General features: G+C 37.5%; 1 protein-coding gene across 12 annotated transcripts in view; it reads right to left on the bottom strand.

Annotated features, from left to right (window-relative positions):
* ALS2 (alsin Rho guanine nucleotide exchange factor ALS2) overlaps positions 1 to 24,033 on the bottom strand; it is an 88,530-nt gene that overhangs the window by 47,600 nt on the left and 16,897 nt on the right. For 6 of the 12 annotated variants that reach the window (XM_004458880.5, XM_004458882.5, XM_004458884.5 and 3 more), the window contains 4 exons: positions 11,520 to 11,593; positions 10,260 to 10,414; positions 5,075 to 6,018; positions 992 to 1,349 (listed from right to left, as the gene is read on the bottom strand). In XM_004458880.5, the coding sequence (XP_004458937.1) occupies positions 992 to 1,349; positions 5,075 to 6,018; positions 10,260 to 10,414; positions 11,520 to 11,536 (1,474 nt within the window). In that variant the 5' untranslated portion in view covers positions 11,537 to 11,593. Of the gene's footprint in view, positions 1 to 991; positions 1,350 to 5,074; positions 6,019 to 10,259; positions 10,415 to 11,519; positions 11,594 to 14,332; positions 14,414 to 24,033 lie in introns of those variants that run through there. The other 6 variants (XM_004458881.5, XM_071216184.1, XM_071216186.1 and 3 more) reach the window with 4 other exon arrangements.

The raw sequence follows: 24,033 nt of genomic DNA, 5'->3' as shown, positions 1-24,033 counted from the left end.
CAGGATTAATAGATTTATCTGTGTAGATGAAAATCTAGTGGAAAAGAGAATTAGGAGGCAGGATAAGAGAAGGGCTCAATGGCCCAAGAGAGCATAGTAAGTCATTAGGACAAGGAGCAAAGCACACGGGATCAGCAGAAAAGGTAAGTTTTAGTATAGTCTGGGATTGCTAACTTCAGAGCTTTTTACAAAACGGAGTAAACCAGGGGATGGCAAACTCCAGTCCATGGTCAAATACAGCCCACTACCTGTTTTTGTAAATGAAGTTGTACTGGAACATAGCCTTGCTCATTTGTTTATATTATTATATTGTCTGTGGCTGCTCTTCTAGAACAACAGCACACTTGAGTAGTTATGACAGAGACTGTATGGTCCCTAAATCACAACATTTCTCTTTGGCCCTTTACAGAAAAAGTTTGCCAACTCAATCTAATCCAATGCTTCTCAAACTTTAACATGCATACTAATCATCTGGGGATCTTGTTATAATGCCAGTTCTGATTCAGAAAGTTTGGAATGGTGCCTGAGATTGTGCATTTCTAACAAGCTCCCAGGTGCTGCTGCGGCTGCTGGTCTACAGACCACATTTTGAGAAGCAAAGGTCTAGATGACCAAGATTGCTGAGATGACTGAGAAATGTAGAAGAACCAACTGTATAATATTCCTCATACTCTAATGGTTTTAGGAAATGAAGTGTTCTCTTACTGAAGCCTAAGCATAAATTATGTGGGGATGCTAGAATTATCTCCTCTTTCGGGCCAGGCAGAGGAATTCCTCATTTATCCAAAGGTCGCTTACCTGAAATCTCATTAATCTGGAATATGGGTCCCAACTAGGGAACACACAAAATGGCCAAAATTAAGTAAAATTTGACATTTGAATTTGTCAGCCTTAATAATTAGGGAAACTAATTTATTATAACATAGCCTGTGATGTAAGGGGATCTTGAATTTGCCAAAATTCAATTCACAAAATCTGGCCATTTCCCTACCTTGTGACAACAATCCTGGCAGGGAGAGTCTTCGGCTGCCTCCCTCTGATTCCTCTTCTCTAACATCCACAAGACTTGAACTTTTCTTTCCTTGCATTGATTCCTGTTTAACCTGTTCTTCTCTGCTATCTTTCAGACCTTCTGGGCCTGTAGAACTAATCCCTGCCTGTGCTCCAGTTTCACAAGGGGCTGTACTATAAAAATTCATAACTTTCTTAAGAGACAAGGCCCCAGCTTCATATGTAGCAGCAACTCTCACACCAACAGCAGAAGCACAAGAGACAACTAAGCTGTTTAGGGCCGAGGTGCTTGTGGTTGGTGGGCTGTGAAGATTAGGAACCGCTTCTTCTACAAGAGGCTAAAATAAACACACGTAAAAAAGTAAATATAAAAATACAATCCCTCACACAATAAGCAATCAATTAAAAGAATGTTTAGTATCATCACTATTTGCATACTTTAAAAAATTTTAAACAGAAGGCTTCTTCACCTCTAACTTAAAGGTATCCTTTATTGATCACAGTCAACACATTGTTAATTAGAAATTATTAAAATACAGTTCCTTATCAATTATTTCCCTTTGTTTAAGTGTTGTTTTATTCATGGTGTTTAAAAGTAAGCCGCATCTGCTTATATAAAATTAATCATAGTAGAAGAGGGGACAAAGAAGAAAAGGTATGGAAAACACTGCTTTTTAATGCAAGGGACACTGCAAAAGCCCTGGGTAGTATGTTAAAAAAGATGCAAGTTTTGTTATTGGTCACATCTAGGAAAATTTACATAGATTGCTACTAAGAATATCAGAAAAATTTAGTTTTAAGAGAAAAAGGTTTTTCCTAAAAACATTTTATAAATGAAACTTTAGATATAGCATAGACAGTCAAAAGAAGTTATCCCTCTGACCTATCAGCCCCAAAATAATGTTCTTAAGTTCAATTCTCTCTACTGTCTTAGCAATGAATTATTTTCTGCAACGTTGGAATTAGTTAACCTGAAGGATTATATTTACTCTCACTACCTTAAGAGTAAATGTGGTAGGTTAGTAATTAAACATATGGAATGAAATGCTCATCCTTAGTGTGATTTAAAGGTTATTAGAAAGTCAAACTAAAGTTATCTAATATCTTAGGTAAAAATCGATCGAAATTTACTCTAAATTGTCAAATACCATCATTTACTTAAAAGAATAGCCATAAATTTACCTACTAAACACAAAAAGCTTATTATGATGGATCACACTGAAAAATCCGTTTCTCATTCTGCCCAAAGATCCCAAAGGGCATATACATATTCCTTAATTTGTTCTTTCATTAGAAAACAAATCAATTTAACACTGGATTTTTATTTTCTTAGGGGAAATAATTGCTGGTGTCTGGCACAGTGCGTGACATGTAGCAAGTACCCAAAACATTTTGTTGAATTAAAAACTAAGAGCCATTCCTATGCAAGTGAGGAGCCTATAATAAAAATACTTAATAAAATAAATAAATATACCACATAAAACAAAAGATAAATACAGTAAATAAATACTTCCTTGGTCATATAGTTTTCCTTAATATCTTGTTCAAAAGAACTAGCATCACTGTTTCTACCCTTCGTGTACAAAGGCTTATAATAGAAGCAACGGTGGTGTTTTAGAGGTGACTTTTATTTAAGAGAGTTCTTATCATTCGCTAGAGGAAAGTCATAAAATTCTCCCTCATATAAACGTTAAATTATTCTTCTAAATGGCTCCTTCTACTTAATTATATTTAAGAATGCATGACTAGCAATTTTGATGAGAGACAGAACTTCAGAAGTCCCAGTAATAGAATTCAATAGTGAGGTATAATGCTTCATGGCCAAATATTTTGGTTTATTTCACAAAAGTGAGACATGCTTTCAGTTAAATCTGGCCAGAAGAGAAAAAGCATATCCTAAACAATGTAAATTCCTAATGACTTGGCTGTATGATAGAGACATTGTTTACAAATTGAATTAAGTTTAATATAAACACACATACCACCAACTGTAGCATATGTAACAAAAACTAAATGTTTAACAAAATAAAACCAAAAGAAATTACAGTTTCAATGATGGCAATCTAATAAACTGTGTACAATATACTTTTAACTCCTAAATTAATAAATTGAAGCGACGTCTTTTAAGACTTTTTAAAAAAATTCTCAAACATTTTTATAACGATGTTCAAGTCTAAGAATTTTCTACATTCTTGTTAAATTATTTACCTTTGTTTGGTTTAGATTTTTATAATACCTTTTCAAAACAGCTTATTCTGAACTTTTAAAAAAATCAAATATCCATAAGGTTGAGAGTAGTAGATTATAAAATAAAGATTATTTCTATAAAAACTTTAAGCCATGTTCTCATTCTGATAGAGAGTAACAAAAGGAATAAAGAATTAGGAGGCTATGTCTTTTCTTTTTCTTTTATTTTTGCCATTCAGAGATTATTTTTATTGTCTTTTTTAAAAAAGATAGATCACACAAAAGATATGTTTTCAAAAACATGAAAAAAACATAGGAACAGTTCCCTTATAATTAGACAATTTGTTTTATTTTCTTAGAGTTTTAATAAAAGTAAAGTCAAAAGGCTGAACACACTAGGGAAGCAAATGTGGCTCAACTGAGAAAGAATCTGCCTACTATATGGGAGGTCCAGGGTTCAAACCCAGAGCCTCCTGACCCATGTGGTGAGCTGGCCCATGCACGGCACTACTGCACACAAGGAGTGCCATGCCATGCAGGGGTTTCCCGCATAGGGGAGCCCCACGCACAAGGTGGGCACCCTGCATTGAGCAGCCCCTTGTGAAAAAAAAAGCGCAGGAGAGGCACTGCACACACGGAGAGCTGACACAGCAAGATGACGCAATAAAAACAGACACAGATTCCCAGTGCCGCTGAGAATGCAAGCAAACACAGAACAACAGCAAATGGACACAGAGAGGAGGAGGGTGAAGGAGAAATAAATAAATCTTAAAAAAAAAAAAAAGGCTACACTGAAATTAAAAAATAGAAATTATTCTTTTAGCAATTTGTTTTAAGAAGGGAGACTTGAACTTTATGTATGCTACTGGCAAATAGGTTTTTTCCCTCCATTTTACCAAAAATTTTCAAAATGAGAGTAATTTAATAAGATAAAAAAAATACTACCCATCTCCCCTCAAACAGCCCAATAAGGACCACAGGTATACCCAAAGAAATTCAAACTATATATAATACCAGGAACTTTTTTTAAAAATTGCCTACAATTGAAAGATCTGCCAATATAGCAACCTTCCCAATAAAAGGCCTTTTCTCCACAGAACTCTGAAGGGCAGTACAAATACAAGTCAGAAGAATCTTTGTGAGCATATAGGTAGATTATACTATTCAGAAGATCAACAAAATTCAGTACAATAGCCATGGGGGAAAGTTTTAGGAAGAAAAAAGTGGGATTTTGATACTAACAAAACCAGCCCAGGGAAGCAGCTATGGCTCAATCAGTTGGGCTCCTGTCTACCATACGGGAGGCCCTGGGTTTGTGTCCCGGGGCCCTCTTGTGAAGGCAGGCTCACCGGCATGTTGCGGAGAGCCGCAGGGCCCGCAGATGCCCTGAAGCACCACCCGGCCTGCAAGCGCCACTGAGAGCCAACCAGCAAGGTGACGCAACAAAAAAGGGAGACAAGCAAAAAAAAACCACAGAAGAGAGGCAAATGGACAGAGAGAGCAGACAGCAAACAAGCTGCAAGGGGGAAGGGGAAATAAAATAAATAAATGCAGACACAGAAGAATACACAGCAAATGGACACAGAGAGCAGACAGCAGGCAAAAAAGCCACAAGGGGGAGGGAATAAAAAAAAAAACAACAAAAAACAGCCCAGCATGACATCTTTCAAAATTATAAAGGGCCAGTACTTGAACAAAAAGTGAATGTGAATATAAGTTCTTTCCTTATTTAAACTTGCATAAAACAGAATTGTATATAGTCAAATTCAAAAAATAAAGATAAGTTACCAAGCCTTAAGCATTTTAAAGTTTCTAAAGAAAAGCTCATATGGTTTAACTCCAGAAAAACCTTTATATTATAAAATTTAGCAAGTACCTGAGATGACATTGGCTTTTCACCATTCTCAGAATGCTCTCTTACTGAATGATCTGACAATTTTCTTAAGTATTCATTTACTGCCTGGGTATCAGGGTAGGATGGTATATTTCTGGCAGAAGAAATTTCAGTTGTTCCCATGACGTCTTCTTGGGAGGAAATGGCATTGCCACCCATGGTGTGAACACTTCCAACATTCAGTTCAGTAGCAACGAGCAGATCACTTTCTCCTACAAGAGTATTCTCAAATACTTCTCCCTGACTATCAAGAGTTTCAAGAGTGGAGGGGGTGATGGCAGTGCTGGTATGGTTCTCTGCCTGTGATTCTGATAGTGTCACACCTAATGGGCAACAATGACTATCTGATATAATTACATGGTCTTCTTTGTCAGTCATAGTAATTAAGAGCTGGCTGCACTGGTTGCATCTTTCTGGGACTGGCTTCAGATCCTGAGAAGGGAGGCACTGTACCAGTGCTAAGCTGTGAAATGCACCACAGGCAACTTGTAGCACTACTCGTCCAGCAAGATGTTCTATTTTTTGTGGCTTTGTCACTGGAAAGGTAGTGGTAATGAGACCCAACTGACAACCAGTACCCCATGCCCAAATCTCTCTGCTTATTGACAATGCCAAAGTATGCTCCTCGCCACATGCCAACTGCAAAATCCTGACTGCTAACAAGGGACTGGCCTCAGAATCAGAAATGCTGACAAGACTTGGTTCGGGCACATACTGCTGGTTAGCTACTGCACACTGGCCAGCAGAATTCTCCCCCCACATATAAACCATGCCACTTTCTGTTACTGCTCCATTGTGGAAACTTCCAGTTGCCACAGTAACAACATACTGCCCAACCAAGGCATTTTCTAGAATGGGGTTACTTGGACAAATCTCTGCTGGTTCACTTCTCCAGGGAAGAGTCCCAAAGCTGTAGACCTCACCATCTGAAGGTTAAAAAAAAATTGAAAGAAAAATGTTAATGAATTAACTTGATATTTTATCAACACATATTTAGTTCCCTTTCAATTTAGCAAAACATGAGTTTTTAAAAAATTTTCAAAACCAGTTGTAGAGATTTGGTTCAAGCATACAATATTCATGTTTATTTATCTTTTAACAAATAGGTATTAGCATTCTAAATTACAGTTAGACTGTCTAAAAATTGGCAGGTAGCAACTCTTCCTTTGGCTTTATCCTACAAACTCCTAGCATCAGTCAAATACTAATAGCTTCCATTACAGGCTACTACAGAACCAAATTCCAAGCACTCTAAGACAAAAAAATGATCATAATAATATAAGCAGAAGAGGGAGCAGATGTAGCTCAGTGGTTGAGCTCCTGCTTCCCATGTACAAGGTCCCAGGTTCAATCCTTGGTGCCTCATAAAAAATAAAAATAAACATAAATAATATAAATAAATAAGCAGAAGATAAATTTGGCACATTTGCTAATATCTACAACAGTAACTACTGTTGAACAAATCAGAGCAGCAGAAAATTAAGCAATAGCATAAAATATAGACTCATTTTGGATAAAACTAAGAAATTAGTTTAATGACTCCAGGATATACAGAAAACTCCAGTGTTAATAGGATTTGGCGGTCTTCATGTTTGGTACCATATATAAAATTTTTGAATGCTACAGTTATTAATAACCTAGTATTCAAGATAGCCTTTTTTTTTTTTCAAGGAGGTACCAGGGACTGAACCCAGGACCTTGTACATGGGTTGCAGGTGCCTAAACACTGAACTATATCCATTCCCTACCGAGAGTTGGTTTTTTCCTTTGTTTATCCATCCACTTGTATGCCTTTAGGAGACACCAGGGATCAAAGCCGGGACCTCCTATATGGGAAGGAGGTGTTCAACCACTTAAGCTATATCCGCTCCCCAAGATAGCCTTTTTGAGGTGAGATTTGCTTAAGCAGCAGCAAGTCATCACAACAAAACAAACAAATCAAAATTAAATGAAGCTACTGGAGTGACTGGCTAAATTTAGAATTAAAATGACAGGCACCAGTGAGTTGGGTACACCAGTAAGTTGTTTATAGCAGCAAATTCTATGGGCTTGAACTGATAATTACTTGTTTGTGTCTAGCTATACTGCCATGTCTTAAATTTACCGCAGTATTGGAGGAGTTCAGATGCATGCACACATAATCTATTCTGGCTGAAAAATGCAAACGGAGCAAAGATTTGTCCGTGGGTTTTGAAAAAACTGAACCAAGCTCACTGTCCCTTCTTTTCCATATAGAAGAAAGGTGGAATTCTTATAACCAGAGACTTAACCTGTTTTTTTAAGTTAATGAAGAAATAGGTACTATATTTTTCTCACAAGGTAGGAAATTGTTGATGATCAAAAAAAATGCAGACTAAATAGTTCAAGTATAATAATATTCTTTCATCAATTATAATAAATTCACCACACTAACTCAAAGTGTTAATAATAGAGGGTGCATATGGGAACTCTGTATTTTCTGCATGATATTTCTGTAAAGCCTATCATTTCTCAAATAAATAAATAAATAAATGCAGATGTTATCTTTGGTCTATTATACTTGCAGATATATTTATATAGGTAAATTAACTCCATCACAACATCTATGTCAGGAAGAACACATTAATGGCCAGAGAGAAGATAAGTACATTTATTAGGGTGTTTCTAGTTTTGATTAAAAAAATACTGATAAAATAAGCTCACTGGTTAAGATCTTTTAAGCCTTTCCCCGCCCCCAAATGATAAAAACAATGCACTTGCAACAGCTGACAAACTCTTTCAATTGATATTATTCTACAAGATATAACATTATTGCAAAGAAGTGGATTCTAGGCCTTTTTTGTTGTTGTTGTTAACTTGGAGTACATGAAAAATAATGAATCAATGAAGTATTATCATTGAATTATGTGCTACTGGTCAAGCTGAATACAGACAAGCAAACTTGAAAATTTCCAGTGTTCAATCAGTATCATTTCCTCACCTGGAAAAGATAGCATGGGAGGTCCTTGTGCCATTTCAAACTACACACTTAAGTGAGATGAGATTTTTCCTAACTTTTAAAACCAGGACACTGCTTAAACATGAACAATGATAGAATATTTATATATATATTTAAAGATTTCCCTCATTTCACTATCTTTTAGATATGATTCTAGATTTTAAGGAAATCATGTTCATGAAGGAGTTGCAAATATTTTATTGAAGAGCTAAAAAAACAAAACAAAAACAACAGAATTCCACTCAGATATGTTTGGGAACTTGAAGCCCATAGGGAAGATATTGAATACAGTTCACATTTTTAAAACAAGGCTTTTTTCAAATTCTCACCTAATAATATATATTGTTGTAACAAATTGAAATGATAAAAACAAAAAAAGAGGTTAGAAAGAAACCCATGTTTATGCCATAAAACAACCAAGGGCGGATTAAAGCTCTGAATCTAAAATTTGTCTTCCTCTTAGTCCCTAGAAGGAAAAGATCAAAGCACTATGAATACTTAATAAATGCTTATAAAGCAGAAATTTATAAATTAAATCAATGGCCATCATGGTCCAAATCAAGTTGCTAAACTGCCATCAAGATTAAAGACAACAAAAAAGATAGAAACCATCCTGGTGTCCATGAACTGATAAATTGATAAACTGTGTATTCACACAATGGAATATTATTATACAGATGTAAGAAGAAATGAAGTCATGAAGCATATAACAACATGAATAAAGCTGGAGGACATTATGTTGAGTGAAGCAAGCCAGACACAAAAGGACAAATACTGTACCACTGCGCTATAATCAACTAAATATATTGTGTAAACTCATGAAGTTAATAACTAGAATATGGGTCACCAGAAAATAGAATGAAGTTAGAGAACAGAAAGCTGGGGGTTAACCCGTACAGAATTTGTAAAAAAGTTGTTAATCTTTGGAAATGAATAGAATAGGTGAAAGCACAACATAGTATTTGTAACTAGCAGTGCTATTATATGGGTATGACAGCGGTTGAAGGGAAAGTCTAACATCATGTAGATTATTAGAAAGAAAGCTAAAAATGTAACATGGGACTGTATAGCTTAGTAAAACCTCAGGTGAAATATGAATATAGTTAATTTTCATATATAAGACTGTTTTTCTTGGAAACTGAACAAATGTTATGTTAATGTAATCTTACTAAAATCCCATTACGCTAAGTGAAAGAAACCAGATATAAAGTACTACATATTGTATGATTCCATTTATATAAAATGTAAATATAAATCAATTTATAAAGATAGAATTAGATTAGTCATTATGTAGGGCTGGAGAAGGATAGAGCAATTGAAAGGTGACTGCTAAGTGGTGTGGAACTTTTCTTTTTGGAGTAATGAAATTGTTCTAAAAATTTTTGAGGTGATGAATGCACGACATTGTGATTATACGAAAAGCATTGACTGTACACTTTGGATAGACTGTAAGGTGTATAAATATATCTCAATAAAATTGCTTTTAAAAAAAGAGTAAAGGCAACTCTCCATGTAAGTTATAGCATATGTTTCTATATCTTATAGCTTTAAGATTTTATTATATGCTCTTATGAGTTGCTATTTATGCTTGAAAAAAACTGTAATGAGACAATAGAGAAGTGATTTAAAAAGCAGGCTTTGAAATCAGACTACATGGATTCCAAGCCTGACTCTGACACTGTAATAACTATATGTTTGGGAAAATAATTTAATCTCCATGAGCTTCAGTTTCCTCATCTGTAGAATATGGATAAATGTAGCTACCTCAGAAGGTGGCTGGGAAGATTCAATGAGACAACACATGTGAAGTACTTACTGCAGTGCGTGGCACACATAATTGTTCAATAAATGTCAGCTATTATTAGCAATATTATTCTGATCCATTTAATGAACCAAGGCTATAGCAAGAATCTCCAAATAGGTAATTTTTGTAAAAAGTTAGTTTTCATGTATTTATTACTACAAAATTTTAAACCTATAATTCTCCCTTTTCTTTCAGTTACGGTATATCTTAAAGTTAAGAACTAATCTGATCTTCTGATAAAGAGAATAAGAACATATTGTAAACACAAAACTCTAGCCCAGTTCATTAAGAACCCCTCGTATGCAGTAACCATTTTACCTGATCTTACACAAGTAGGTGTTTGTTAGTGTTTCAGTTAGTATTTGTTAAGCCATTCTTTTTAATACCTTCAGTCAGAAGAACTCCATGTCTCATTCCAAGGGCTGCCTGAAGAACAGTCTTTCCTCCCCAGCCTGGTAATCTCTCTGGTATTACAGAACAGGATCCTGTCTGCCAGACGTGGACCAGGCCTCTTTCTTTGGATCCTTCGGCCTCTGTTGAGCTACAAATGTCAAGAAAAATAGCTTGTTTCTGTAATTCCAGATTTTTTCAGCTGTGACAAACAACTATTTATAAAAGGCTTAAGGATAATCTAAATCCAAAAATTACTTATTTCTAAGAAGCAAACAAAACCTGAACTAATTTAAAAGTTTCCTGATTTAGCAGCATACAACTTCAAGATTTTACCTTCTCAATACATTAACCCCTTGCCTAGATATTAAGCTTGTAAAATGCCTTGAGTTGGAGTCTTATTTTTAAAATTTCAGTTTACAATTGGTAAAAAGTATTTGACAGGAAAGACAGGAAGCCTAAGGATCTTACTTTAAACTGAGTTTAAGTTCTGTAATTGCTATTTAAAACTTAAGGATCAAATGTATAACAGGTACCAATAAAAATCTGCATGTTTTACCGTGTTCTAGTTTAAGAAATCTACTCTTTGAATGATTCTTGGTTCAAGGAACACCAAACACATAGTTATATAATACTGATTACATCTTAATTGCCTTCCCTTCTAAGAAAAGGGCAAGTTGATATATCAGGGTTTCTTTGATACAGAACTTTCCTAATGTTTCCCCAATTATGGTACTTTTTTTTCTTTTTCTTTTTTCTAGAACATTGAAACCAATATTTTAATGAGGCACGGCAACTTTTTGGTTTTCATTATTTGATAATACCTAGGACTTTCTCTACTTTTGTTAAGTAATATTACTTTAAATTATAATCGGGCATAGCCATGGTTTTCTGAGAGAAGCCACAAATTTAACCCTGTCTAAAAATATCTTCTATGACTAGTTTTCTAAGGATGGATTATGATTAAAATTAGTAAGGCTACTTCTGAAAACCTGAAACTAATTGTGAGAAATAATAGCTATGAGAGCTTTAAAATGATGAAATGAATATATTCTGTGCCTCTTATAAGCATGAGAAACGAGCAACAAAGCTTATCACTAATCACTCTTATTTTAATCTTCCTCTTACTACTCAACTACAAATGTCCTTCCCCACTTAACAATCACTGACAAGAAAATTAAACTGATGAAAAGCTACACAAATGTGGAATTACGTCTTCCTAAAAGGAACAGGGGAGGAAAAGGAAATGGTTTTACCTCGTCTTTGAGTCCATCGGTCAGTGGAGGTACTCCATCACCAAATTATTCCCTTGTAAAAAGTATACCAAAACCTAAGTGGTAAATCACAATGTAAGCACAAAGAGGAGTGAAAGAATATTTTGCTATTTTGTCCCTCAGCTTAAAAAAGGGGGTGGGAAGATGCTAGCCTCTAACAAATGCATTCACTGGGCAACTTATGCAGAGAAACTATTGGAAGAATTTCATATCCTATCTGCCAAAGTCAAATATCTAGACTGAGTCTACCCACTGGGCTTGTTGGTAAACAACAAGAGAAATTATTTGTTCACAGTCAAATGTAATGTCAGAGGAAAAAAGACTACCTACAATTAAGCTGTGCTTTGTCAGGAACAGATTTTTTGTTTTCGTAAAGAAGGAAGTTTGACCTGAAAACTCGTGTTACTATTCATTACATGCACATTAAGGTTACCTTTTAAATGCTCCAGGAACACACAAACACTTAAATATTAGCTAGCTGAGAATTCCTAATATCTCTTCAGTAACGTCTTAGATTCTAGTTTAATTTACATTTTTCAGTAATTCACAAAAAATTACATTATTAAAATAGAAAGTTTTCCATTTATTAGAGCTTGGAGTATATTCCTCAAATCAACTTCAATTAAAGAATAACATGTTTCATACTCCAAAAGGTTGGAAGAAAAATTTGGTTTTAAAAATTACTGTTTTTAAAATCCACCATTTAATAGAAAAGAGCTGTATGAAAATTATGTACAAATATCATGACTTATCAGTTTAGAAACCCAATGTTTAATAAAGTTAAGAAATGGAAAAATAAAGAAGCAAACAGAAATGGTCAATATATTTCAACTTGGAAACACAAATTTTTAATGTCATCAAAACACTTGCAAATAATGGCCATGAGGTCTTCTAATTTGTGTTAACCATAAGATAAAGGGTCAAATTTTTTATTGTTCTGCAACAGGCTATGGCATGGTCACTGTGATCTGGAAAGAGCCCATACCAGCAGGAGTGATTTAAGACCCATCTGTTTACACCAGGTTGCATGCAAATTCTTACCGTTTTCCATCTGCATATGTGGAGGAAATTACTTTCTACCTAATGCTTATTATAGAAAGTTGGATGAAGGGTATTATGTAAACAAAAGATAAATCTGAATAAATTTAATAAATACTATTAATTCAACAAATACAATTATCAAGTTCTACTATGCTTTGTGCATGACAGTAATTGTTAATTTTTTTTTTAAGTGCCCAATTTATTTTTCATTTTTTTAGGAGGTAGCCGAGATTGAGCCCCTGACCTCATACATGTGAAGCAGGTGCTCAAACACTGAGTAATACCCACTCTCCACCATTAACTTTCTTTTGTTTGTTTTCTTTTTACATTTTTTTCACCATTAACTTTTAATAAAATATACAAATCATCATGCACAGAGCAATTCTGTAACCTGCTCTAATTGTGCTTGTCTACCACAGATCAGAGAGTTACCCCTGATTAAAGCTAAACAATACCAAAGCAAAAGCCAGAAAATTCCAGAGGACATGAAAGTACACAAGCATACCTCACCTAACACAACTGATTCACTGTCTGGAAAGTGAATAAGGCAATCAATGCTTATTTTCTTTTAGTGTCAGATTTTTGAATATAGAGTTTTCTTAAAGTGGAATATTATACTTTATATTATATATCACCAACAACTTTAAACTCACACACACACACACACAAATGGGATTATAACTCTACAAACTTTTACAACTTCTCTTTTTTACTTACTATTATGGTAGACAGAATAATGGTCCCTAAATAATGTCAACCTCCTAATCTTCAGAACCTAGAATTAAGATTGCTAATCAACTGACCTTAAGATAAGGAGGTTCAATATAATCTAAATGTTGAAAAGGGAGGCAGGAGAGAATCAGAGAAAGAGATGAGAATCAGAAAGATGCTGTTTCTGGCTTTAAAGATGGAGGGAGGGAATCATGAGCCAAGGAATGTGAGCAACCTCTAGGAGGAGTTTGAAAGAACAAAGAAATGGATTCTCCCCTACCAATTGTATAAAAGAACACAGCCCTGTTAACATATTGATTTTAGCTCAGTAGGACCCATGCCAGACTTCTAACCTTTCAAGAACTATAAGATAATAAATGTGTGTACTTTTAAGCCACCAAGTTTGAGGCAATTTGTTATGATAGTAATAGAAAACATACTATTTCATAGATAAGTTTCTGTATCAGTATTTATAGATCTATGTCATTTTGTTTTAATGGTGTTTAATATATTTGAGTTCTCCTAAGAAGACATGCCTGCCTGGAACTAAATTAGTGCAATGAGAAAAAAGAGAAATGACTGTTAAGAAGTCATACCTAAAAAGGAATACTGTAATTAAATGTGTGAAATTTACATTATAAAATATTATTTCATATACTTAGATTGGCAGTATTAACCAATTCCATTAGGCCAACATTCTTTCTCAATTATGTATTTATATAGAAAAATAAAGCTAACCAAACGTTTTTCTAATACTTTTATGATCTCTTTAGTAAATCTGCAAGACTTGTGTCAATCATTCAAATACCATTTAAATATCCTTATAATTCTTTTGTTGTTTTATATTTTTAATTTTTATAGAATTACCTAATCATGGAACTTCTCCCCAGGTGAGCTTCAAGGTCTTTACTCTAGGTTCCTTGGGGGCAGGAACCCTGTCCTCAGCTTCATTTCTTCTGTTATAGTAATTTTTATTCACATAACTTTATCATATTAATTTGTTCTAATAAAGAACTGTGTGATACTGCACAAATAGCACTTACTTGGAGTCAGAAAATGTGATGTCCTCTTTTGATTTACATGGCCTCTCCACATATCAATGGCATCTCTGTAAGATGAGCAAACTAGACTCTATCATTCCTTCCAGCTATGAAGTTCTAAGAGCTAAAGAACAAAGCTACATTAATTTTGAAGTATACCATTCTACACGTGAAATTATCTCTTTCACAGCTAAATGTAAAGTAACTAAATGTTCAGGTGGCCTTTAAAACAACAAACCTCAGTTCTAATGAATTGACAGTACTTTTCAATCCCTCAGGATACAGTCTCCTGCAACATTTAAAAGAGAAATAAGCTGTCTTATGCATGCAGGGGATATGGTTTAGCATTATAATCTTCGAGGCCCTAAGGAATTCTGATCTAGATGTCCTAATTATCACTAGAGAGAAGTGCTATAAACCATCTAAAGATCCATAATACCTTAACCAGAAGTCCACAATCCAAAATGCTCTGAAAACTGTTTCTTCATAACTATTTTGGCAGGAAAAATCTATCCTGATCTGAATCCATTTGACAGCAAAACCTGACATGATTCAACAAAATTAAAAACTTTTGTCCATCAAAGAGTATTGTATCAAGAAAGTGAAAAGGCAACATACAAAATGGGAGAAAATATTTGGAAACCATGTATCTGATAAAGTTTAGTATCCAGAATATATAAAGAACTCCTACAACTCAACAACAAAAAACAAACAACCCTATTAAAAAAAAAAAAAAGGACAAATGACTTGAACATACATTTCTTCAAAGAAGATATACAAATGGCCTATAAGCATATAAAAAAATATGCTCAATATCATTAGCCACTAGGGAAATGCAAATCAAAACCACATGATACCATTTCACACCTATTAGAATGGCTATTATTCTAAAAATAGAAATAACAAATGTTAGCAAGGATGTGAATTAATGAGAACTTTAGTACATTGTTGGTAGGAATGTAAAACAGTACAGCCACTACAGAAAATAGTTTGGTGGATCCTCAGAAAGTAAAGAATTACCATCTGACCCAGCAATCCCTCTTCTAGATATATACCCCAAAGAAATGAAAGCAGGGGGTCAAACATATATTTGCACACTGATGTTCACAGGAGCATTAGCCAAAACGTGGAAATGACCCAAGTGTCTATCAATGGATGAATGGATAAACAAAATGTGGTGTACAGACAACGGAAATTCAGCTCTAAAAATGAATGAAGTCCTGATACATGCTACAACATGGATGAACCTTGAAGACATCATGTTGAATGACATAAGCCAGGCACAAAAGGACAAATATTATATGGTCTTAACTTAAATGAAATAACAAAAATATGCAAATTCATAGAGACAGAAAGAAGATTACAGATTACCAGAAAGGGAGGTGGAAATAGGGAGTTAATGCTTAAATGGTACAGAATTTCTGTTTTGGGTAATAGAAAAGTTTTGATAAGGGATGGTGGTTGTGGCAGCACAATAATGTGAATATAATTAATAACACTGAATTGTATACTTGAAAGCATTTAAAATAAGAAATTCTATGTTGTATATATGTAAACACACACACACCCCCAACCTGAACTAACATGAGGTTATTTGTAGTCTTTACTTACTGTGAATATTCATATTTCGCTGCAGAAATATTAATATTATGGGGTAGTACCCTAGATTCCACTGGAATTGTCTTATAACATATGGTTTATGCACTGTGCTCTAAAAATTTTTTTTAATTCTGAATTCCAAAACACACCTTGCGCCAAAAGTTTCAAATAAGGGACTATGAATCTGTATTCTAAACAAAATCTATTACTTTTAGTAAGTTCCCCCCAACTTTCAACTATTCTCTGCTTAATCCAGTTTCTTTTATTCTTTTAACAATGACTTAATATTGGAGAATACACCAGAATGTTGCATTGCTTACTGTAAGACATTCTACCGGTGCTTTAATTATTTATTTTAATGTTGATGGTTTATATTTATTTGATTTTTTTAAAAGATATATTTATTTCTCTCCCCTTCCTCCCACCCCAGTTGTCTGTTCTCTGTGTCTATTTGCTGCATGTTCTTCTTTGTCCCCTTCTGTTGTTGTCAGCCGCACAGGAATCTGTGTTTCTTTCAGTTGTGTCATCTTGTTGTGTCAGTTCTGTGTGTGTGGCACCATTCCTGGGCAGGCTGAACTTTCTTTTGCGCTGGGCGGCTCTCCTTACGGGGCACACTCCTTGTGTGTAGGGCTCCCCGACGCGGGGACACTCCTGTGTGGCAGGGCACTCCTTGTATGCATCAGCACTGCACGTGGGCCAGCTCCACATGGGTCAAGGAGGCCCAGGGTTTGAACCGCAGACCTCCCATGTGGTAGGCGGACGCCCTATCCACTGGGCAAAGTCCGCTTCCCTATACTTATTTTAAAAGGTTTAAGCCAATTTTATTGTGGACATAACTGACATAGAGTGCAAGGAATATCCTGTCTGCAAATATTCACTTGACTCCCATTCTCCTTGGAGAAAGACCTAGGCTTTTGAATTTCATCCAACACTGCCAATTTGATACAGAAGAAAGAGTGAATAAATGAGAGATGTTTTGGGAGCATGACAACTAGGACTTGGTGATGTATTAGATATTTGGAAGCGGGGGAAAGAAGAAGGAGTTGGCAAAATTTATTTCAGGTTCTGGCTTAAAAAACTGCAATAGTGGCACCATTTACTGAAATGGGAAGAGTAAGGGAGACAAGATTCTGAAGTGAAAGATACAATTTTGGTAAGATATGTTTCTGTTAAATTCAAAATGCCTGTGAGAAATCCAAGAGTATATTTCAAGTGAGCAACAGAATATGAGTATAAATTCAGAAAATAGATCTCAGCTACTGACATAAACTTGGAAGATATGAAGATAATTATCTGAAAACCAAGGGAATGGATAATACCACTGAAGTATGTGTAAAGAGTAAGGAAAGTCACAGGAGTAATAAGAAACTCCTGTACCTAGAGATGAGATGTGATGAGAAACAAAAGACTGAGGTAAGAAGTGGCCTGAGAGGTAGGAGAAACGTTAGGGTGGTACAGGCACATGAAAGCAAAGCAGAGTGTTTCAAAAAGGAGGGACTGGTCAACTGGGTCAATGCAGCTGGAGTCTCATAAGATGAGAAGAAAAAGGGTCTGCTGGATTTCCCAACAAGGACATCATTGTTGAACTTGACCAAAGCAGTTTCAGTTGCAGGGTAGAGGAGTGAAAACTAGATTTGAGTAGACTGAATATAAAATGGAAGTGAGGATGTAAAAACATAGCCTTGTATAAATTCAAACGACAAAGAGAAATGAAGCAGTAGCTGGAGAGGAATGTGAAGCTCAACGACACAGTGTTTTATGTTGGGTGTGGGGAGATGAAAGACAGTTGGGCAGGTTTGCATGATGCTATGAACCTAGATGCAAGGGAGGTGGGGGTAGAGGGCAGAACCAAAGGCCTGGACAAAGTGAAAGAGGATGGCATCCAGAATACTTGTGGAGGGATTGTTCTTTCCCAAGAGAAAGGGTCTGCATTTTAGAAAGAAGGGTACTGATACAGGCAGGACACAAATCTTGTGGTTGGAGGATGAATTCTACATTATAATACCTGCAATGTGACCAGGACTTCACAGTGTGCACACTGTGTATTTTAATCTCATTCCTGGCTCTATTCATTGTCTTTTTTGTCTTATTTCTCTTTATTTTATCTTACCATGTCTATCCATTTTTGTAAGCTACCTTAAATCCTTTGGGGAAGAATTTTAAATGTAGAATAAAAATGTGTTAATGGAGTATTAGCGGAAATGCAAAGAGAAAATTAAATTAAATCACGTAGGATTCTAGATTTACATTTCTAGTAAACTTTATTCTCTGGAAAGTCCTTTTGCATTAATAATTTAGTGAAGGCTAACTTTGTGAGTTAAAAGTATACTAAGAAGATTGTAGGAAGACGGCGATGGACTCACAGGCAGAGCTGAATGCTCTCACAAAAAACAATGGAGAAAGAGCCAAAAGGTGTCTGAGGGACCTGCTCTGGGGGTCAGCAGACTAAAACAATGCTACACAATTTCCAGTAGGATAAGGGACAGAGAGACAAAGAAGCCAAAACGACAAATGTTAGTTACCAAGTACCCATGGTGGCGGGTGCTTAATATCACCCCCAAGATACTAAGCAGAGGTAAAACCCCTGGCTCACTACAGCGGACTGAGAGGGGAACAGACATCTTCCTCCCTGTCAGCTGTTACAAGGGAAAAGGGAGGGGAGGTCAGGGTGCCTTTTTTCAGTGAATTCGGCTAGCAGAGGAACACAGGAACACAGTAAAGGCAAGAACACAGGAAAGGTGCACTAACTTGCACTATATACTGGCCAGTCTGGAAACTGCACGGACAAAAACTGTTCATGCTCTCTGTATCCAACCCCTAGGAGAAAATCTGCACCCCACTAGTGAGTCTCTGGCTCGATTTTGAAAGCTTAACCTGGGCAATTTAAAAGACAGAATATGGTAATCCAAATGTCAAAGAAGAGCTGTGGAAATAAAAAAACAAAAACAATAGGCAGGTAAGAGAAATTGGCCATCAGGATAAATTCACTAACATATTCAGATGCCTAGACATCAGCAAAAAATTACAAGCCATACTAGGAAACAGGAAGGGATGGCCCAGTCAAAAGAACAAAACAAAACATCCTGAAGAGATACAGGATTTAAGACAATCATTGATAATCACACAATTCTCCTAAATCACTTTATTTATATTTTTTTAATATTTCTCTCCCTTCCCCCTCCCCCCCCACCACTTGTCTGTTCTGTCTCCATTCACTGTGTTCTTCTGTGTCTGCTTGTATTCTTGTCAGCAGCACCTGGAATCTGTATCTCTTTTTGTTGCACCATCTTGTTGCGTTAGCTCTCTGTGTGTGCAGCACCACTCCTGGGCAGTGAGGCCCTGGGTTTGAACCTTGGAGCTCCCATGTGGTACGCAGATGCTCTATCCGTTGAGCCAAATCTGCTTCCTTCTCTTAAATTACTTTAAAGAAATTAAAGAAAATATGACTAAAGAAATAAGGGAATATTAATAAGACACTGGGGGAAGCAGACTTGGCCCAGGGGTTAGGGCGTCCACCTAGTACATGAGAGGTCCACGGTTCAAACCCCGGGCCTCCTTGACCCGTGTGGAGCTGGCTCATGGACAGTGCTGATGAGGGCAAGGAGTGCCGTGTCATGCAGGGGTGTCCCCCGTGTAGGGGAGCCCCACGTGCAAGGAGTGTGCCCCATAAGGAGAGCCGCCCAGCGTGAAAGCAAGTGCAGCCTGCCCAGGAATGGTGCCGCACACACGGAGAGCTGACACAACAAGATGATGCAACAAAAAGAAAACACAGATTCCCAGTGCTGCTGAGAAGGATAGAAGCAGTCACAGAAACAGAAGAACACACAGCAAATGGACACAGAAAGCAGACAACGGGGGGGGGGGGGGGGGGGGGATAAAAAAATAAATAAACCTTTAAAAAAAGAAGACGACACTGAGAGAACATAAAGAACAATTTGAAAGCCTGCAAAGAAAAGTAAAAGACCATATGGTAATGAAGGACATGATGGATAAGATTAAAAATACATTACAATCCAGGACCTCATACATGGGAAGCAGGTAGTCTACCACTTGAGCAACATCTGCTCACCCCAAATACTTCTTAAATACTTTTCTCCATAGTTTATTTTCAATATTGAAAACCATTAAAAAACATAACCACCATTTTTAAATGCTTATCCCCATTTCCCTAGGAGTATCTTCATTCTTGTTTTCTGACCTTTTCCCAACTTCACATTTGTCAGACTGCTCCCTGCAGTCGCACTCCTCAGGCAATCTGCTGCTGCTCTCCCAGTAGAATAGAAATGAAAACACATTCACTGCCACCCTACTTTAGAAGAAGCCTGGTTTCAAATGAAGTTATGTTTCTGGTGTTGAAGTAATTAGGAAACCTGTCAGGCTGAGCTGGATAGCGTTCCAGCCATGCAACGGACCTGATGGAGCAACAATGGCTATGAAGCAGTGCTGGGCTGCAATTCCTGCAGAGACTACTGTGAGGGGCTATGGGAAAAGCCTGGCATCCCCAGAAGGGACAGGATGTCTGGGAAAACAGAACCGCCTGCAGCCTCAAGTCCAGACAGTAAATTGACTTGTACAATGAAAACGGAGTTGAAGTTGGAACTTAAGGCTGATGCAAACCCTGGGAGGACTGGGGTGGGGGGTGAGGTGAGGGCTGTGGTGGGCAGGGGTGCAGCGGTGAGGGGTGTGGCAGTACTGGGCATCTGCAGCTCTGGGAAGGAAGCAAGGGCAGAGACAGTGCTCAGGGCACTGGAGCTAGAGAAGCCAGGGTAAGACAGAGTCAAGGCCAGCAGCGGTCCTTGCATGACCGAGAAGAGTGAGGGGACTGCTGTGGACAGATTGAGGGGAAGAGGCACCACCAAGGCCAGCACAGAGACAGGGAGGCCCAGGAGGCTGGCCGTGGTGCTGGGGGGTACAGTAGACATGGTATCTCCTAAAAAAACAAACAAGAAAACCAGCTCTCATTGGGGAGCAGATCTAGCTCGGTGGTTGAGTGCCTGCTTCCCATGTATGAGGTCCTAAGTTCAAGCCCCAGGATTCTCTAAACAAAAGAAAGTGTTTGGGGACTTTTTATCTCCCATCCTATGAAGTTTGAGTTGTGTGTACAATCTACACAGAAGGAATATTAAAGAGGAGACTGCTCTCTGTAGCCAAATACAGCCTTAAATCTGCTCATGTGACATCGCTGAAGGAAGTCACCGTGTGCCTGGGACTTGAGGGTTGCCAGGGGCCCTGAGGGAGCACCATGTGCCAGAAGAAACTCAGCAACCCACACAAATCCATGAAGGGAACTTGGGACCCGTGCTTGTATTTAATTTCTGACATTAATGATCACACATATACTGCTGAATTCAATTCAATCTTTTTCAGGTAAGTGAAAATGGTGCTTAACATAGTCTTTAGAATGACTTTCAGGTGCTTTTGACTAAAACATATATCCAGAACTACTTTCTTACAGAAATACAAGTAAAGCTTAGGGTAATTTGCCTTCAGAACCTTATTTCTTAATCTCAGCAGTATCCAAATGAGTGAGGAATCTTTGACCAACTCTTGGGCCACCTCATGCACTCACTGTACTCAGGAAGCTCTTGGTGAATGTTTACAATCATTGGGTGTTGTACTTCTATTTGTACTCAAAAGTCAGATACTACAATATCACACCAATCATTTGAAGCCAGATCAAAGTCTGTTAGAAAATGAGCAGTGTGCCCTTTTATTTAAGACTCTGTGGAGAGCAACACTGAGAGTCATTTATTTAAGAATAACTCTGCCACATTTGGGGGGAGAAATAGGGAGAATGATTAAAAGTGTAAACAATAGACTCTACTGTAGTGCATTTTAGCATCTAGAAGTTTCACTTTTATAAAGATGGTGTCTGAAAGATGCTGCTAATGTATTCTCCTTCAACATGGGGAACACATTTTTTAAGGATATTAATAAAAATTCCTGAATAGTTAACTTTTAATAATTTTTTAAAAATAAACTTTATGGATATGAAAATCTATGAGCAGATTTGAATTGCCTGAAGACAGAATTAGTGATTTCGAAGACAGAACATCTGAACTGGAAAAGACAAAAAACAGAAAGAGAAGAGAATAGAAAAAAATGGAACAGTCTCAGGGAACTGAATGACAATGTGAAACACACAAAATTCGCATTATTGGTGTCCCAGAAGGAGAAGAGAATGGAAAAGGGACAGAAAGGATATTTGAGGAAATAATGACCGAAAACTTCCCAACCCTTATGAAGGACATAAATATCAATATCCAAGGACAACACATCCCAAAGAGAATACAAACAGACCTACTCCAAGACACTTACTATTCAGAATGACAAATATCAGAGATAAAGAGAGGATTCTGAAAGTAGCAAGAGAAAAGCAAACCATCTCACATACAAGGGAAACTCAATAAGATTAAGGGCCTCCCTCTCATCAGAAACCATGGAGACTTCCAAAAAGATGGGAGGACTAGAAAGACACAGGACTCGCTTCACCTCCAGAAAAATAGCTAGACAATAGGCTGAAACAGCCTAGAAAAAGGTCTTCTAGGGTTTAAAACAGAAGGCGAAAGCTGGACACCACCCAACAGAGAGAGGAACAAAGGGAAATCGCAACTACAAAACTGTGAGTTGAAACCAGCGGCAGCTGCTGTCAGAACCCTCCCTCAAAGGAAAGACTCTTTAGAACATTCAGGCCTCTGGGCCTGCAGCTACAGACAATGGGGGATCAGGGACCTATCAACCCAGGAAAGGGGAGAAAGAAGAGCACAAGCTAAGGCTGACTCAGCTTCTGACCCACAAATTTGGTCTGCTGTGTCCACCAGCCCTTCCAGGCCAGGTGGGACCACACAGTGGTTTGCCCTGGGAGCCAGCACAGAACTGGAGAAATCTGACCCTCCTAATCTCCCTCTCTTCTAGCCAGAAGTGATTGTTAAGAACTCATCTCCCCAGGAAAGGGGAGAAAGAGGGACTGACTCAGCTTTTGACTCACAAATTTCATCCCCTGTGTCCCAGGAGCCCTTCCAGGCTGGGTGGGGCCACATCATTGTTTGCCTTGGAAACTGGCAAGGGGCTAATGATATATGACCTTCCCAATCTCCTTCTCTACTCCTGGGGACTGACTGTTCAGGACTCAGAGGGGAGTGGAAATATTTCCTAGCTGGGAAAAGGGAGGGGCCTGCCAGAGAAGGCAAGAGGACTGTCTCAAAGAAAGTTTGAGTTTGTGCCTAGAGGCACGAAGCTCATTGGTCCAGTCTGTGTTGCAACAAATACACTCCAACCAGGCACTGAACTGAAAGCTGCCAAAGGGCACCATCTGCTGGCAGACCAAGGAAGTGCACACAAGAAAATTAAAAATAAGTAGGAGAGGCTTTTTCTGGCCTCTATAGCCTCCTTCCCCAAGGCCCTAGGAAATGAGTCTACAACCAATTACAGGGCCCAGTGCCCAGTTCTGAGCAACTAGCAGGAACAATCCTAACAGTCCAGGTCGAGCCAAGAATCAAAGAGTAGTGGTAATAAACAGCCTCCTGCCACTAAATCCCTACAAAAGAGAAAGAAATTGAGCACCTAAGTAAACTACATCTTAATCAGATGCCTAGATATCATTAAAAAACTAAGAGCCATACTAAGAAAATAGAAGACATCACTGAAGAAAAGAATATATCAAACGCCCAGAAGAGATGTATGATTTCAGAAAACTAATCAGTGAGATGCGCACAAATTTCCAAAATCAAATTAATGAAAGACAATACAGTTAAAGAGTTAAATGACATCAAGAAGACACTGAGGGAAGGAGATTTGGCTCAATGGATAGAGCATCTGCATACCACACGGGAAGTCCAAGGTTCAAACCCAGGGCCTCCTGACCTGTATGGTGAAGCTGGCCCATGCACAGTGCTGATGCGCACAAGGAGTGCCATATCATACAGGGGTGTCCCCTGGGTAGGGGAGCCCCATACGCGAGAAGTGTGCCCCGTAAGGAGAGCTGCCCCACACAAAAAAAGAAAAGGTGCAACCTGCCCAGGAGTGGGGCCACACACATGGAGAGATGACGCAACAAAAAGACACAGATTCCTGGTGCCACTGACAAGAATACAAGCGGACATAGA

Source organism: Dasypus novemcinctus, chromosome 7, assembly GCF_030445035.2.
Source record: "Dasypus novemcinctus isolate mDasNov1 chromosome 7, mDasNov1.1.hap2, whole genome shotgun sequence".
Taxonomy (NCBI): domain Eukaryota; kingdom Metazoa; phylum Chordata; class Mammalia; order Cingulata; family Dasypodidae; genus Dasypus; species Dasypus novemcinctus.
The sequence above is the reverse complement of the archived record's forward strand: the minus strand, read 5'-3'. Positions and strand labels throughout refer to the sequence as shown.